Source organism: Balearica regulorum, chromosome 12, assembly GCF_011004875.1.
Source record: "Balearica regulorum gibbericeps isolate bBalReg1 chromosome 12, bBalReg1.pri, whole genome shotgun sequence".
In the NCBI taxonomy this organism is placed as follows: domain Eukaryota; kingdom Metazoa; phylum Chordata; class Aves; order Gruiformes; family Gruidae; genus Balearica; species Balearica regulorum.
In genome coordinates, this window is record NC_046195.1 from 8,687,102 (window position 1) to 8,705,098 (window position 17,997).

The following is a 17,997-nucleotide window of genomic DNA, read 5'->3' on the forward strand; positions in this document are numbered from 1 at the left end:
AGAAGACAGTATTTAGAATCCCTCAGACCCAAGATGAAATATCAGGTTACCAGGTCTGCTGGTTGACTTTTAATGGAGCTAGAGGACAAACTAGATATCAAAAATAATAAAAAAGCCATATAGCTGCACGACCTCATGTTTATTTTAACAGGCCACTCTAGATTTCTGGCATTTAACACACAAACTTATCTTCTTTTGAACAGCAAACAAAAACACACAGGATGATAACATATTTTGGATGACAAAACCATATATATGGATCAAATTCCTGAAATATAGGCCTTCCACCTTTTTTTTTTTTTTTTTTTAAATTTTAAAAAAGTCTGTCATGACCTAACACATTGTAGGATCAGACTATGTGACTACACAAGACCGCTCATGAACTCCTTAATTCAGGGATTAAGAGCAGGCACTCGGAATTTCCTACACCTCAATGGAAGACTCCACCTGAAACACACATAGAATTATATCAGAGAATTGATTCTTCTTAGGAATCACAGTTCTGATAAAAAGAAAAAAAAATAATGTATTTTGAAAGGTTAGAAGCACTAATTTGCATGCATAAAAAGTCTCATCTTTCTGCAGTTTGCTCCAAGGTTGTGATTTGGCTGTCAGAGTTAAGAGTGCCTTTTCTTTTCAACACTTGCTGTAGATTAATGAGCACAGCATTTACACCATTGTCCATCCAGGTTTTGGGGGGTTTTGTTTGTTTGTTTTACAAGGAACTGCTGATGCAAAACTAAAAAGGAAATAAGAGTTTACAGGACTAACAAACAGCAATCAGTAACATTTTGCTAATTTTGGAAACACTGTTTGGTAACTTAATAGACTTGCTAAAGAATTGCCATTGTGTCCAGACACATGGTCCTAATTTAGGGACACTCAGGTTAATGGCAGGCTATCAACTTAAACGTTCTTTGCATCAAGCCACTAATTAGCAGCCTATCCCAATCCATTCCTTACAAACTCAATACATTAGTAGAGAGAAGTGGAAAGGGCAGCCTCCTAAATTTGCATAAAAGGGGACCAAACTGACACAAACAGGTAGCTAAACATTCATAAGTTTTTTTGCATACAGGTCTAGCAGGAAGAATAGCTGGGTACACACAAGATTTGTGCCCAGTGCTGTCCACACACAAATGCATGCACTCATTTTTCATGAACTTCAGAAGAATCTTACAGGCAAGAGAAGTATCTTATTTAGACAACTTAGCTCTTGAACTGTACCTCTTACTATAAACTCTTACCACTTTGTTTTCTGTTAGACAAACACATTATCTTCAGTTTTTTGACTGATACCTTGCATGTGCACATGCACAGCCACATGCAAAAATAATGCTATTAGTGCGATGAGGAGGCTACAAAAATTGAAGATAGCAGGCCACATAGGAAAAAATTGTCTCAGATACATTCTTCTTTAACATCTAAGAAGTTCTTTGCAAACAAGAAAAAAAAAAGGGGGGGGGGTATTTTAGGGTACCACACCTGAGATTAAAAAATTTCGGTCACAGGAAAAATTGAAATTGAGATCAAACCTACCGGGAACTACAGGAAAACTGCGCTATTATTGCCTATGGCAGGCATCTGAACATTGTGACTGGATTTTAATGGAGTTACTGTTATAAATAAAGGGCAGTGGGCAAAATGGGTAACCATCCAGGTTTGTACTGGCATACATTTTGTGATTTTGACCAAAGCAAAACAAAACAAAATTTCACTGTAAATCATAAACACTGCTATTAACCACAGTAGCAACAGAGAAAAAAAAAATTAAATAAAAACTGCCTGATTAAAAAGCCCAATAGAGCACATATCTGACCTTTGCCTTCTCCTTCTATGATTTCTATGACAGAAATGGCTTTATCTTCACAAGTTTGTTTTGGAAGAGAAAAGAATTGGAAGTAGTTTTAAACTAGAGGTAATTACAACAGGTATGACAAGGAGTATTTTGTGGCTTAACTCACTGACATACATATCAGGTTACTTTTCCAATATGTTTATTTTCACCAGTAGTCTGACCAAGTTATTTGACTTTATCAGCAGCTTACACGACTTACTGTCATAAGATACTATGATAGATCAGATCAGTTCACTTATTTCATCTGCAGCTTTCATTCGTAACTGATTGACCTGTAGAAAGCAAGCCTGCCCCAACACCGGACTTTAGCTATCTTTTTAATCAAACCACAATATTCCTATGTTAATCCACAGCAGTATTTTCTTACAAATTATAGATATCAGTCATATTAGCTGTTTCATTTATGCAACCCAGTCACACACATATTTTTACAGCATAATCAACAGAAATATTGCAGAATTATACCAGATCAAGTTTGTTACATCAGAATTAATAACATACACCCTAGTATTTCCAATACGTCACAAAGCCACGCGTGAAAACCAAACAGAACTTAACCTTTCTTGAACAGCAACTAATTTGTCCCTTTAAACTGGGGACCTGGGGGTGGGGTGGGGGGTGGCAAGGAAAACGCATCACGAGCATTCCTTCCTTCTAAATCAGATTTCCCAGTCTTAAGAGCTATGCAGACAAGCAATTGATTTTCACCTACTTAATGGGGGCCATTAGGCTGCATCTGGAATCACTGATAGGTTGGGGGGGGGGGGGGCAGGGAAGGTGTTTTCAGATTTGTTTATTTTAAGTTTAAATGACAAAAAGGGGGCTCTAATAGCAAACAATAAACACATTCTTATTTCAACTAAGGAAAACACTTTCCTTTAGTCTGCTTGTAAAGACATCAGAAAATTAAAACCGATTTAATGGGAATGATACTGAATCAAGCTTCACTTCTGTAATTGCCATCAAAATCACAGAAAGTCTCTGTAAGAGCTAGCATCATTCTGTATTCAAAGAAAAACATGTAAAAGTACTTTTCAGGAATCTGTGCATACTATGCTTTTCAGTACTAGATAGCTCAAAGGAATAAATACCTCCTCCTTTCATGTTTCTCCCTAAAAAGTAGTCTCTAGCAGAAAAAAAAAGTTTTCAAACATTGTCCTAGAAGTTACAGAACACTTAAAATGAAAGCAAGAGCACAATTAAATCAGAGCACTGGAAATTAAATGCCTATACCTCGTCAATGATCTAAACATAGTCTTTCTACAACACTCAACACTGACTCAGAAACACAACTAATATAGAAGTTTGTCACCTCACTCCTGCAGAGTAATCCCCCTAGGTCAAGGCTTAGGTCGTAACATTACAAGAATTAGGGCATATAATCCCACTAACCAGTAAATCTCTACAACTAGACATGTTTTGAATTAAAACCCACAACTATACACCATTACCTTTTCCAAGGGGAATTCAGCTGAGGCTGTAGCTTGTTTGCCAGCTGCAGTGTATTGCTCATGATTGGTATCAAAGTGAGAAAACACCATATTGGTAAAGAAATTCAAAGAATCATTAACACTGTTTCTCCCAAAAAGCTAAGTATTCTGGCATTCTCTCTTTTTCTGAGCCATCCAAGGAAAGAAGGGGAAACGTTACCTACAAATAGGGCAAGCTGCATTACCTAAGACTGATGTAAGAGCTAAAGTAAAAATGAAAGCTTTATTATTCAACAGAAAGTAATTCTATTCGTTCAAGAAAAGCAAGGGGGAAAGGGGACAAAATGCTTAGGTTGTGCTCTCCACAATAAGTTTTAGCTGCCTGAATGTCTTTTAAAACAAGCTTTTGAGAAATGACTGCCTTTAATATTTGTACTTAAAGAAAATAAAACCCCCTCCATTGTGTATGGATTTCCTGTCTTACTATTGCCAATAATTAAACTTGATGTACTTTCAAAGATCAAGACAAAACCACTTCTATATTTTAAGAGAGAAAAAGTAAAATGCTTTTCCAAGTATGTTACAATTACAACATTTGCTACACGTTTACATTAAATTAAATGTGGGAGATAGCCTCTGAGGAGCTTGCAAAATTATACAATTCAGAAGTTTTAAGATGCTTTTAAAAACAAAAACTCTAAAGTGTCACTAAAATGCTAGGTGTCATTTCGACTCTCAAAGTAACGGCTCTGAAAATGTAAGAGGCAAATGGGCAATGTTACTGCACAATTTCAAGCAAGTACTTAACTCCTCTACTGGCATTCTAAAAATTTATTTTCTTTAACCTTAACTAAAAACACAAATCTCACTTTGTTGTATTCATAAAAACAAAAATATCACTTCACTGTATTTGTAGAAAATAATCATACATAAAAAAGAACAAAGCACATTATCAAAAAGTTACTTTAGTTTCTCTTTTCTAAGTAGTAATAAATATACCCTTTACAAGAATGATACAAAGTATCCATTAAAAAAATTTCACTTATTTCCTATTACAGGCACAGCTTAAAAGTCTCTGAAAACAGCCATTAGGTGGACCTCAATCAAAAGACATTGAAGCCAAAAAATACGCAACATACAAGTACAGTTACTTGTTTTCCAGATGCACTGATAAAGGTTCAACATGAGAGAATTCTATCTGTCAAGACTTTGACAACTACACAGTACTAGAAAATTGTATTAGCCTTACATTTTCCTTAAGAACTACATTTTAAAATATATCCTTGAGTCACAAGTATTTAATTATTTGGCATTTTACGTGTGTTCCTCTTTCATACAGGGGCTAGGAAATACTTAAATTGAACAGGTAGGTTTGATTTTATCAAACAAAAACAAAGTAGCCATTCATTTTTAACAAAACAGAGAAACAGACAACTTGCATGTCAGCACAACTAGAGATACATAACACTTCATTGTATCGGGACAAATAGTCTAAGGCACAGAGGAAAACTGTGCTTAAAGTTAACAGAACGTGTTACAATGTCACATCAAAACAGCACATCTCTATTTAATCTTAATTCTATTATGACAATACATACAAATGAAAGATTACCATACGTCGAGCACGCGAAGACTAAGCTAAAACATCAAGACCTAGTTACATGAACTTTACATATCCTACCTGATCCACTGAACTGGCTGCTTCCTAGCGTAGTTGGTCTGGTTTTCCCACTGTTAACAGGTGGGGAAAACATCTGCAAAACAAGACAAAAAAAAGATGCGTTTAAATTGGCTTTGAAACTCTGTGCGATATGATTAATGTAAACTTAAAAAAGTTAATAGGAAAAAATTATTTGATTCATTTTTCTGTTAGAAAATAAACAGAATGTTGCAAGATTTGTGTTTAGACCTATAAAACCAATAAGCTAAAGTACTCCTTACAATTTATTAATACCACTAAAATCTCTTTTCTAAATGAGCAGAAACAACTTTAAAAAATAAAATTAAAAGGATACTGGCTACTATAGCAATTTAAAATACTAATATATCTTAAATTTTACTACTCAAAATATATTTCTTTCTGATCTGTGAGTTTAAAGTCACTGGATAAAGACAGCTTTTGAGAGGCAGTAGTTTTCTATTATGTTTATAAACAAGTACATTTTTGAAATCTGTTAAAAGTATCACACAGTAAACACCTATAATTTTCTAAGCCAAAATTACTGTACAAACTGTCAATGAGTGACCTCTGTTATTTACGGGTATTAAATTTTCTTTCGGTGTGTTTAAAAAAAAAAAAAGCCCAAGTAGCAGTGCCACACACCAGCTTAACAAACGTGAATTACTAGATTATACCATCACTGGGTCAGCCTGATTTTAACCAGTTAAACCAATTGACCCAGCTGGTATTACAGTATTAAATCTGGAAGTCTAGACATTACATCAAAGTTCAGGTGTCCAACTTGGCTGAGACGGACCCAGCCGAGCCCTGCACGCTGCTGCCCCTACTCCTCGGTTCGCTTTACCACGCAGAAGTCACGCGAAGACCTCGGAGGATATCCTACCGCACTGAAGTCCAGCAAGTCGCTCAGTTCCTTGTCGGTTCCTATAGCGGCCATCCTCTGCTGCTGGGAATTCATCTTCCTCCGCTCACCTTCTAGGGCACAGGGAGAGAGGCACAGGCAGTACTTCCCCGCCGGGCTGGTGCCCAGCCCCGGCACTGGGAGACCGGCCCTCGGCCGAGAAGGGCCTCTGGTACCTGCCCCGCTGAGGCGGGGGGGGGGGGGGGAATCCCGGGGAGCCCCTCTTTACCGGGCGGACCGACGAAATCGGCAGCAGCCGCTTCCCCAAACTAACCAACTCTCCTTAAGTTTCCTCAGGCTCCCTTTTCTCCCTCGCTCCACTTCTCCCCCACCTCGAGCAAGGCGCAGACGCCGCGGCGGGGCCGCCGCCAGGAATTAGGTCCCCCCCAGGCAAGCGAAAGCAAATAAACAGCCGCGGCCCAGCGAAGTCCGGAGAATTAGCGAGAGATTAAGTGACTCACTGCCTCTGCAACAATGGGGCTGACAAGCGGGGCTGAACGCGCCTCAGCAGAGCCGTCTCTGCCCCGGCATTATCGCCGGTCGGCCGCCCGCCTTCCCCGGCGGCGGCTCTCCTCACCCGCCCGCCCGCGGGCCGCGATCGTCGCTCCGCTTTCGGGACCGCGACGGGGCGGGAGCCGCCCCCGCACACCGCACGCGCACACGCGGCGCGGGGCCGGGCGCGCGCGCCGCCACCGGGCGGGCGGAGGATATGGGGGGGGGGGGGGGAGGAGTGTGTGGAATGCGCGCGCGGCGGGGGGGAGTGCGCGCGCGCGGCGGGGGCTGTGGGGGCGGGAAGGAGGGGCGGTGGGGTCCGCGCCTTCCCTTGTGCCTGGCGGGCGCCGTGGGGGAGCGGCGGGGGCGCTGCCGCAGCCCCGCTCCCCTCCAAGTTTCGGAGCCGCCCGGCGCGCCGGGGCCGGGATGCGGCCGCCGCGATCCTTTATGAGCGCTGGGAACCGCGCGGCGGGTAACGCGTTCCCCGAACGCGGCCCGCGGGGACTCGCTCCTGCCCGGGGCCGGGCGTCGCCGCCCGCCCGAGTTCCACGGCCCGCCCCGCCGCCGGCGGAGACCCCGGCACGCCGCACGCACGCCCGGGCGGCCGGCCGGCCCCGGCTGCCGCCCCTTGGGTTCCCCAGCGGCGCCTCCTCCTCCTTAGCGGCCTCCCCACCGCCCCCGCGGCGGCCCCCGGGCAGCCCCGCTCCCGCCCGGCCGCGGCCCCCTGCCCCTGGCCGCCGCCTCTGCCCCCGCGAGCGCCCGGCCGCCGCTTCCCTCCCCCCACCGCTCTCTCCCAACTTCTCCCGGCCCCTCGCCGCCCGCACTTACCTGCTTGCCCCCCGTAGGCTCCGCTGACCAGGGCCGGGCCGGCGGCGACGGGCGGGCCGCGGGCTGGGTGGGAGGCGACGAGCCGAGCGCTCCCCCCCCGCTAGAAGGAACTTGTGGGTTTCCCTCAGGCAGACATTTTTTTGCTTACAGAGCCTCAGCACCACGTTCACGGCTCCAGCTCCGTATCCCTCCGCGCCGAGCGCCGCCACGGCCTTAACCCTTGACGCGCCGCGCCGCTACCGGCCAGGAGGCGCCGCCGCGCTGCCGGTAGCCCCACAGGCTCCCCTTGGAGCCGCCCCGGCACCCGCCTCATCCCCAGGCGCCGCGCCGGGACCCCCCCAGCGCGGGGCGGGGAGGGGGGGGTGGCGGCGGGGCCCGGCCCGGGCCCAGGGGCCGCCCGCACCGCCGCGCAGGAGCCCGGGTGGCGGTGGCGCGGGAGGAAGCGGGACCCATCGGCCCTGGCCCGCTTAGAACACCGCAACGGGCACCGGCAAAAACACGCGCCGCACGGGAACGGGCACACCCCGCCACCCCCCCACCTGCTCTCCAACTCATCAAACTGCCGGCACAGACCTCCACACGCAGCACTGACAGCAACGCACGTGCCCCAAAATATATTACCACGCTCACCCTGAATCCACGTACCCTAAAATAAGCCTAAATACTTTTAGTATGTCAATATACAGTCTTGCTTTGCAAAATAAAATTGCATATGAACTACATCAAGCTTTAAACATTCATTAGCAGTCTCCTCTTACATATAATTGAAACTGTAACATGTCAAAGCATAAAAATATGTATGTTAATGTAAGAACACGCATTCGAACAAACTCTGCTGTTCTCTGGAACAGGTGATGCTAAAGGTGAATCAGCCCAGCGGTTTCCGTGCAGGAATGGGAACCAGCGTGCAAAGAACCTGCGCCCTCAGATGGGTCCTGCCACTGCTAGAAACAAACCACTCTTTTGTGCTCCATCTCCTTCTCATGAAGCAGCACTACCAGCCTGTCCTGCTGGGAAGTTTATTTCATGTTTGCGAGCTGCTCAGTTAGACCCGTGCAACGGCCTAGGGAGAGCGCACGGCGTTTCCTAACGCCACGGAGCATGACGCCAGTGCTGCGTTGCACACGCGTCTCCCGAGCCTGCAGAGCCCCCAGGTGGCACCTCCCTGCCACCACCTGGGGCTCGGCCTGCTCTGACCCTGCCTGCTGAGGGCTACCTGCTCTTCCTCTGGAAGGGAGAATTCAAAAATTGTCATCTCCGCAGCCACCGGCGTATTACTTTTGTGGAGCAAGGGGACCTATAAAACACAAGGACAATGAAAAAAGGATCCTTAAAATCCTGGAGAACCTAAAATGCACCAGGGAGATAGTAAGCACAGTGAGGAAGGGCAGGCTGTGCAGAGGAGCGGTCAACCCTCAGGGGCTGCTGCCTGGCAGTGCCCCAGCTCTGGAAAGCAGCTGGCTGCACAGAAGATTCTCCAGCCCCATGCCCATCCCTTCCAACTCAACACTTTCCACCCCCAGATCCCACCTGTGACATCTTCCAGAGGAAGGGGAGGGTGACAACAAACTTACCACCCCCAGGAAAAGACAAACTGGAGATTCTGGACCCTTAAAACATTCTCCTCCATTTTTCTCCCATATATGCCATGTACTGGATGATCATCTGGCCTTGTGATTCTATGAATATTCATATATTTGCCACTTAGAAATGCAGGAAGCAATTTGTATTAAAATATCCACACAATGACTTCCATTCTCTGTGCCCTTGAGGAACTTAAATATGTACTTTTTCCCTTTGAAGTATAAATAAAACTTCATTTTAGAGGAAAGCACCCAGTGACAGAGATCATTATACATTTCATGAGGAATGGCCTTTAACCCGTTTTAGTTACAAGGAAGATCCTCTGTTTACATACTGCAAAAATGATGTTGTTTCTCCTGAAGCGTTACTTTTTAACCCATACTGGTACTGAGTACCAGTTAGTACAGCGGCAACACAGATAAGCATTGATGAGAAAACTGACTAAACTGATCTAAAGAAGGTGGAAGCAATAATGCTAACAATTGTTTGTACTGATGTGTAATTGTATTAAAATTAAAACTTAATTTCAAATACAATACTTTTTATTTGCCCTTTGACCTAAGGTTTTAAGGTTCACATTCGTAGGCTTTTATTTGCAGCTAGAAACCTTGAGTGGAAGATGATATATCCACATAATCCATGACATCGGGTTTAAAGATACACAAAATACCGTAAGATAGTCCACATTTGGTCCACAATGACACGTCACTTTCTAAAGCCGGTGCTGGCAGTAAATGCGCTCATTACCAAAAGTCGCATCACAGCAGCCATGCTTTGGCATTACATCTCTATGGGTTGACTATCCTCTTCGAAAAACTTCATTTCCAGGCACCTGTAGAAAAATGACCAGAACATAAATGAAGTTTCCAGAAATTATGCCAGACAACTTAGCAAGTACCCAAAGCCTCAGGGAAGTTACGGTTTGGCCCAAAATATACTGTGAGTCTGACCTGAAGGAGGTTGCTCTGGGGAGCCAAAATTGTAATGAGTTGGCTGATTCAGAAATTTCAAAAGAAACTCATGCAGGCAACTTGACTAAAACTGTTGTGAAACATCAGTAACTATCACATCCTATATTACAATTAAATTCTAAAAAGAGATTTAACCTAATGTTTCCCAAGTACTGAACATCATCTGCCACATTGGTGAGATTTGAATCTTTAACCTATTTCAGCTGAGATAGTGTTAATTTTCTTTCTAGTAGCTTGTTAGTTGCTGGCTGTGGTTAAACCAGGACAAGTTTTTAACCCCTCTTCATGTAACACTGATCAGAATTAAGATGTGCACTCAAAACACCCAGGCACCATATTTTATGTCCATGTAATTGTGTCTCTCACCTGTTCTAAGAATCTCCAACCCCTTTCCCAAGCTGCTACTTAGTATCCTTTCATCTCTGCCACTCTCTATAAATTCTTCCTGTTCACTGCAAAGACAGGAATTTAAAAGGAGAGAAGAAAAAAAAAGCATCACATATCCTTACCCTGTCATGGTCATTCACAAAAAATGAAACAGAAAACAATGTGGTCAACATTTTAAAAAAAACACCAACAAAAAAACCAAAACAAACAAACTCTCTGCTTTTAGCTATTTAGAGATCTTTATGAGAACGTATGACTGAGTAAGACTTTATAAACATTTTAAAACATTTGAAGAAATAGGTATCTGAAACCTGGTTCAGACAATTACAACAGTTTTCCATTTGCAACAAAGAAAATACTTCAGTTTCATTCCTGCTTCAATCCCTAGTTACAGTTCCTTCCTTACACATGTGCAAATGCAGCAAATGTACTACACAAATCTTATAAAAATGAAAAACTTCCAGCTTTGCTGTGACACAACAGTACCTTCTTTGTACATTACAAAGAAGGCTGAAATGCTACTGTCTTCTGCAACTGTTACACCCTTTCCCCCCCCTTCTTTAAAAATAAAAGGTCTTCATTACCCACAGAGCAACGGATCAGACGGATAGCACAGGAATATAGGAGCAATCATAAATACCAATCTTTTTGCTAGTGATTTTGTCAGCAAGGACTCCAGCAAGCAGGGCTGAATTCCTGAAGAAGCTTTCCTTATCATATTATCATCGGTGAATTTTCTATCAAGACAAATGAATTTATTAGTCTTGTGGATAAATAGCCTTTCCTTAGAGAAATCTTAGGTCTGTCATGGAGTAATGCAACTAATAGGCAGGTAAACCCATGCACACAAAGTAATCAGTGAACTCCAGCCTCTGACAGAGCATACAACACAACTGTAAATCTTTACGGTAACAGCCCTGACAGCTGATCTACCAACATCAATACAGTCAGCTACCAACCACAGCAATCAGGGGACTGCTAGTTGCCAGATGGCGATGGCAACATTCTTCCGTATGCTTCAACGTGACCATGAAAATGAAGAATTACATACAGAACATAAAAAAATTAAGACAAATATAAAAACCAAATCATTTGAGCACAAACACCTGAAAATAATCACACTTGTACACTGTTTCCACAGCCTTCATGAATTGCTTTCTACCCACTCTTTAAAGGAAAAATACTTCATACAGCAGACAGCTGTTGTGCATTCAGGGATGTGAGAAAATGTATTCCGTATTACTATTTAATGTATCATGCCTGTGCGAATAAAATCATTAAGCTTGCATGTCTCCTCTTAGTTTACTTATTCTTAATTTTACACACACTGAATTAATTCACCACCCCCACCCCCCAAACTGTACCAGCACCTAGGGTGTTCCCCGACAGAACATTGACCCAGGATGGAGTTTTCACCAGAATGGCTCCTTTAAATCAACACCTATGTGCTCAGCCTGCGTCCACAACCAGCAATGTATCCATGATAAATGCTATTGCTCACCAAATACATAACCTTGGAGAGAAGTCAGCAGTCCTTCCTGCTCTAGTTTGGTTTTGTGTTTTGTTTTGTTTTTTTTTAAAAATTAATTTCCACCCTCACCTAAATCACTGAATCCTTTCTGCTGCTTCCAGTAGCCTTCCCAGGACAGACAGCAATGCTCATTTGGAGTCGCAATAAGGAGAATACAACCTTGTTTCCTGCAACTAGCACAGATAAAGCAATTCCATTTTCTCACTGACTTGTTCCTGGGGTCACCTGGAATCTGACTTAAGCCAATCAAATTAAATTGAAAGATTTTTGTTGTCATGCATGTAACTTTTGGATGATGCTCTTGGGGAGGCACCGTGTTCTTCCTACAGCTCTTCTTCCAAAGCAGACTGAGGTAAAAGTATCCTACAAATAAGCTTACAGCTGTATTCGTATGAGCAAGCCTCACGATCGCACAGTGCTTGCTGTTATCAGTACAGCCCATCTTACAGATAACTGAATTTGCTGCCTCACTTGCTGCCTGCTATATTTACCTTGCGGTAATTATAATGATATAATATATACATTATGTAACATAGACTACCATAGGAAAGATTTAGAACATTTGCAGGAGGCTATCATGGCGCAACCTCTCCCCAAACAGTATCGCTTATGAAGGGACCTGGCCGATCAGGCAGGTTGACTACTGTGAAGTCAAAACCTGTTTCTGGGGGGGTACTAACAGCTATACTTCCCTTGTTACTGTTGCTGACAGAACGTTCGCCGACAAGTACTTCTGGCTAAGCGAGAAATAGGCGCAAGCTATAGCTCGCCCTAAGGGACGATCTTCACAGGAGGAGGAATTCTTACAAAAGTATGAAGTTGACTGGGTGGAAGGAGGAGGGAAAAAAAACAAAAAACCACCAAACCAAAAAGCCAGTGATTAAAAGGAGAAGTCGCGGCGGAAGGGCCCCGTGGGAGGTGGCCTCTCCCGGCCCCGCTCACGGCAGCAGGGCCGGGCCCTGCACAGCGGGGCCTCCCGCCGGCCGTGACCGCGGCCACAGACCTCGGCGCCGGCAACGCCGCTCGGCGGGCTGGAGGGGCTGGCGCCCGCGGGGCACATGAACGCGGACAGCGGGGCGAGGGCCGCTGAGAGGCGCGGAAAGTTGCGCCCGGCGGGTCCCTTGGGCGGAGCCGCCCCAGCACCGCAGAGCCCAGTGAACACCGCGCCGGCCCGGCGGCGGAGCCCCGCGAGCAAGGCGCCGGCGCCTCGGGGCGCGCAGAATGCGGCCCGCCCCCAGCACCGCCCCGGACGCACCGAGTCTCGCTTCCCTGGGGCCGGCCGCCGCGGTGCGGGCGAGGCGGGGGACCGAAGTTGGCCGTGCCTGGCCGGCCCCCTCCCCCGGCCGGCTCCACAGCCCCGTGCGCACCGCCACCCCTCAGCGGGGCCGGCGGCGGGGCGGCACCCTCTACCCTCTAGGGCGGCCCCGCTCCCCGCCGCGACGGCCGAAAGTTGTAGGGGGCCAAACAATGCGGCGAGGACTATTTGTCCTTCCGCCGGCCGGCTGTGACGGGAGGGGGTGGTGCGGCCCGCCGCCGAGCGGGAGGGGCCAGGGGCCGCTCTTCGCCTCAGGCTCCCGGGGCGGGGCGGAGAGGCTGACCCCTCCCCGGGGCCGGTTATGAAAGCCGAGGGAGCCCGGCCCCGGCTCGGGGCGCTACGGCGGCCCTTGCGGGAGCCGCGTTCAGGCGCGGAACAGCGCCATGTCCGGTGCCGGCACCGCCGCCCTGCGCTTCGGCTCCCGCTGTGGGGCTGGCAGGGCGGCAGCACGAGAAATGGCGCGTCCCTGCACGGGAGGGGGGAAGACATCCCATGGCCCCCGTTCCCTGCTGCCGTCCTGCCACCGCCTCAAGAAGGAAGCCCTGCGCCCCGCCCGGCAGCCCGCGGGCTCCCCGCCCTGCTCCCCGCTCTCTGCCAGCAGTTAAAGACGAGCATAGGTCTCCACAGGAGCGCAGCGCAGCTCGCGGGCCATGTGCGACCTGTAAAACTTCCGATCTTGCTGCTCGTAGTTCAAGAAATGAACCTGAACATCATCCCCGGCAAAGACAACAGTTCAAATCAAAAAGTGACTTCAAATTCACGCAGGAGGTGGTTTGGGTACTTATGTTGTTTAAGACATCCTTTCTTCAGTTAGCTAAAACCAATTAACAAGTTTAAGCTAAAAGCAGCATAATGTTTTCTTGCTTTTACAGTACCTTGCTACTTAAAGAGAAATAAGTAGCCACAGGAGATTTACACTAGCTTAATAAAATTAATCTAAACTTGTATTGTCTTCAAAGGTGACTTAAAATCATTATGACATAAAGCTTAATTTAAATAAGCACCTGCCTGAACATATTCCTAAGTAAAGCATTCATTAAATCAAAAGCAGATTGATATCCCTGGAGAAAAAAAAGTTGTTCTTTTCAGTGTATCTCAACCCTTCTGTTTGGGCACCCTCAGCATGGCCACACCAATTCCTTCTCAGAGGCGAGTACCACCTCGGCACTGAAGAGCTATGGAGGCCAGCAGGCAGGCTGTGGGGGGACAGACTCCTGGCAGAAGCAGCACGGGTGCTGTGCTGCTGCTGCACCACTTTGAACCACTTCATTTTAAGAAAATTCATTTATAAACACAGAAGACACAGATTACAACAAAGAATCACACAACTGAGACTATAAAAGGAAGTTATTTTCAGCAAGGAAATGAATACAAAGTTTCCTATGTAAACTATATGCCCATCACTACAAATTTTTATGATCCATTGCATCATGCAGTTCAATGTGAGCAGTTTTGAAACATCCCTAGGATAAGCATTACTGCTGAAAGCAACTGGGGCAAACCATTGTTCACCAAAAAGGTGTTTCACACTGAAAGATGTTGGCTAGATAGTCAGAATGGAGTTAATTTGCAGAGAGGATAAAGCATGAGTATCACCATTTTTAGCCTTATTTCCTAGGGAAATCACTTGCAGTTAACCACACTGTGTTCACGTAGATGGATGCCTTAAATCATAAACTTATTTCATACACATTTAATGGAAACAGGGATTAAAGTAGAAAAAAAGAAGATTGCGTTGGTGCACCTACTTGAAGAAAAGACTAGTTGAGGTGGATCCTTGTTGGCGACCAAGGAACCCAGACATAGGATGCAAAGCCGGGGAAAGTAACTTTAGGTAGTTTCCCTTCTGGCAGAACAATTTCTGGTGTTCTGCCTGCCATGGGGAGCTGGAACCAGCAATCTGTTTTACACAGACCTTTTTGAACATTTCCCCATCTCCTAAGTTTCACAGGAGCCAGGAAATAATTGCTTTAATGTAACCAAAAGCCATATAACCCACAGATAATGTTTTCCATTCTAAAACTGCTTGAAAGAATGTAACTGAAGTCTGGCTACAGCCATTCATCAGTCAGTCCCAGATGAGCTTCTCATGCAGGAGATTCCCCCTGAACACTAATTCCCTCCTTGGCACTGAAGGGAACAGGTTCTCTCCCTCACACAACTAATGGACTGTCAGATGATGCATTCTGGGGAACTGAGGGATGACAGAACACCAAATTTACAGAGGAAAATCGCCGCTTGGAACAACAGTAGGAATTCTTCATACCAAGCACATCTAGAACTACACTTCAAATTACAGTAAATCAGTGGAGTGATAATACATAGGGGTAAGTATTGTTTTCTGTCATTGGTTTGGGGTCATCTTAAGGTTTTAGGAAGAAAAAAATCTTAAAATTAAGTTCTATTTTGAAGACTGCTGCAGCGTCATCTTAGGTGGACTCTCATATGAAGAAAATTGTGAACATTCGAGTAGTTCCCTCCTCATATGTTATCATGATTATTTAAAACATTATCTGCAGAGCACATCAGATTAATTTTCATTTGGAAATACAATTGTGAGTAGTCTCCTTGTCATATGTATTTATAGTTTCATTCTAATATAAATATTTCTGTTAGAAATAAGGGACAGTCTTGCAAATGCTCTGTTCATAGAACTAACTACATTTAATGTTCTTTTTACGTGAATCATTTAGGATTGAGCTCCACAAAATACCTCTCACTCCCCATAATTTGCCCTTCTATGGCTCTTAACACAGTAAAACCTGGAGGAGTTGACTCAACTCCTGAAGATACTTGATTACCTAAGGTCCAGAAAATCCTGGTTACCTGTCTGAGTGGAAAAAAAAAAACAGTTTCACAAATAATAAAGTGACAGGATTACTGTGTATAGCATATCGCTATTTTGACCATAAAGTGTTTCCATGACAGACATGCAGATATTCAAGGCCGGATGATTTCAACAATGGTACCCATGCTTTTGATGAACTAGTTTGTATTATCTCATCTGATCTCTTTTATCATATGTAGATGAGACTTCTTATACATTCACATGGTTTTAACATTGTCACATGCAGATACTTCCTGCAACTAGTTTCCAGATGCTACAGAAGAGTGCAGCATCCTAGAATGTGTCCAGCAAGAATTTTATGAGTTTGCACTTAAACTAGAAACTAACATTGAAAATTATGCATGTTATACCACATAGTAGGTAGTTCCAGACAGGTCTCAAGTCTAGAGCTAAAGTACACTTCAAAGAAAGTGAATTTTTTAGGTTTTAGTTTTAACTTTTTTTGGGGGGGGGGAAGGGTTTACTTTCTAAACAGCATATTTATGCTTTCAGTTTTTCTGTGCTTATACAGCACTAGTTATAACTTCCAGAGCTATCATACATTACGGGTAATCCTACCCTACCTACAGGTCCTGGAGAGCTGGCTTGTTTCAAACAGGGGCTTCTGAATGAAATACGATCTTTAATCAAGTTTCAACGGCTTCTAAGAACAGAGAACATAACAAAGGCCATGCTGCTCAGACCAGAGGTCTACCTAGCCCAGCAGCCTATCTCCAAAACAACCACCCAGTATAGCGTCTATTCTTTTCAGTTTGATCTCTCCTATCTTCTGAATGTAGCAACTACACAATGGGATTCTGGAGAGTGGATATGGGTTTGGCCCTGTGCCCATTCCCGGTATTGCATTGCTTCCAGAGTAATGAAAAAGAACAATCAGTAGCCAGTATGGGATGCTCAGGGCAGTATGTAAGAACCAAGCATGAGCAGAGTCATGGTCTACCTGGCATATCCCCCCTTCTGCCAATTAGAAATTTAAGAATTTCTCAAGCAAGAAGTTGCACTTGATTACTGTTCTTAATGGCTATTGAGGGCTTATCCTTTATTAATTTCTTTGGTTCATGTTGAACTGTTTTAACTACTCAGCAGTTGTACCCGTAGAGATCATGAAAAAGAGTCAGGAAGTAATGAAATTTTTTAATACTGTCAATGGGGCAAACATATCCCAAGAGGGCAACTCTTGGAAAGTCAGTAAAGGAGATCCAAGTCTTGAGGGGGAAGACTTGTATGTGTTCTCCATCGAATACAGGATAAATCTACTGCCATTGAAAGCTCTACAGGCCAAGCTTGATTTCTGATAAAATCTGAGATTTTAGTCATTTTCCATTCCCTACCTCACCTTATCTCTAGTTGTAAAATTAAGGTTTTAGATTATGCAAGATACTGTGATTAGCCCAGTGTTTCATGGTTGGTTTGCTACTATATGCAAACTATTGCCTCGTGATTGCTGGGCAGACCAAGCAAAATGGTTAAAGGTCAGTCTCTCTCCACATTTGCCTTAGTAGGACTCAGGGTCCCAGAGTCTTATTGTCATGAAACTTGTAGGGATTTAGTATCTTTGAGTCAAGCATACATTTAAAAGTTACTGGAAAGACAGACAGATGAACTGGTAGTGCAACACAAACATATCTTCCATAAAGAAAAAACAGAATAAAAGCAGTTATAAAAGGTACTTTGCATAATATTGTTCTGATTGAAGTCAATGGATATGAAGCTGTTGGCTCCAAAGGAGGACCAAAGGCTAGCCTGTCTAGTGTCCCTTTGATAGCATTTCCAGCACAAACATTACAACCTGTCAAAATAATTCTTATTACATATGGAACTTAATGAAAAATTTCCACAAGAAAAAATGCTATTTCAAAGTTGAGAGATTTTTATTTCTAACGTTTTTTTATTAATCCTCTGTTTTTCAAACTGCAGAAAAAATTCAAATTATTTGTATAGCTCAAGGCAATTCCAAAGTTTATGTTCATTGCTGATGGTGATTGAAGTGACGGTTATTAAAAGACCTGAGCAGCTGCATTGCCATCAGGGTCCTAGCTCAGAACTGAAAATTGAGGGGTTGCTGAGCCCAAGCTGAAGTTCAGAACATACTTTTATCTCTGGGAGACAAGAATTATGATACAGTTTGCAAATTTTTTTCAATGTCAGACTCAGTTTAAGGTTTTTGAAAG

The 17,997-nt window shown here is 44.4% G+C and overlaps 1 protein-coding gene and 1 long non-coding RNA gene across 9 annotated transcripts in view; both read right to left on the reverse strand.

The window, feature by feature from the left end:
* Positions 1-7,367, reverse strand: part of TCF12 (transcription factor 12) — a 174,268-nt gene extending 166,901 nt beyond the window's left edge. For 3 of the 8 annotated variants that reach the window (XM_075764047.1, XM_075764043.1, XM_075764040.1), the window contains exons 1-2: positions 5,853-6,525; positions 4,970-5,042 (exon numbers count right to left, since the gene is read on the reverse strand). In XM_075764047.1, coding sequence (XP_075620162.1) covers positions 4,970-5,042; positions 5,853-5,927 — 148 coding nt within the window. In that variant the 5' untranslated portion in view covers positions 5,928-6,525. Of the gene's footprint in view, positions 1-4,969; positions 5,043-5,852; positions 6,529-7,190 lie in introns of those variants that run through there. The other 5 variants (XM_075764046.1, XM_075764042.1, XM_075764041.1 and 2 more) reach the window with 5 other exon arrangements.
* A 1,931-nt stretch (positions 7,368-9,298) lies between these two features.
* LOC142603566 (uncharacterized) overlaps positions 9,299-17,997 on the reverse strand; it is a 37,632-nt gene continuing 28,933 nt past the window's right edge. Inside the window, exon 4 of the long non-coding RNA XR_012837509.1 lies at positions 9,299-9,606. This is a non-coding gene — a long non-coding RNA (uncharacterized LOC142603566). The remainder of the gene's footprint in view (positions 9,607-17,997) is intronic.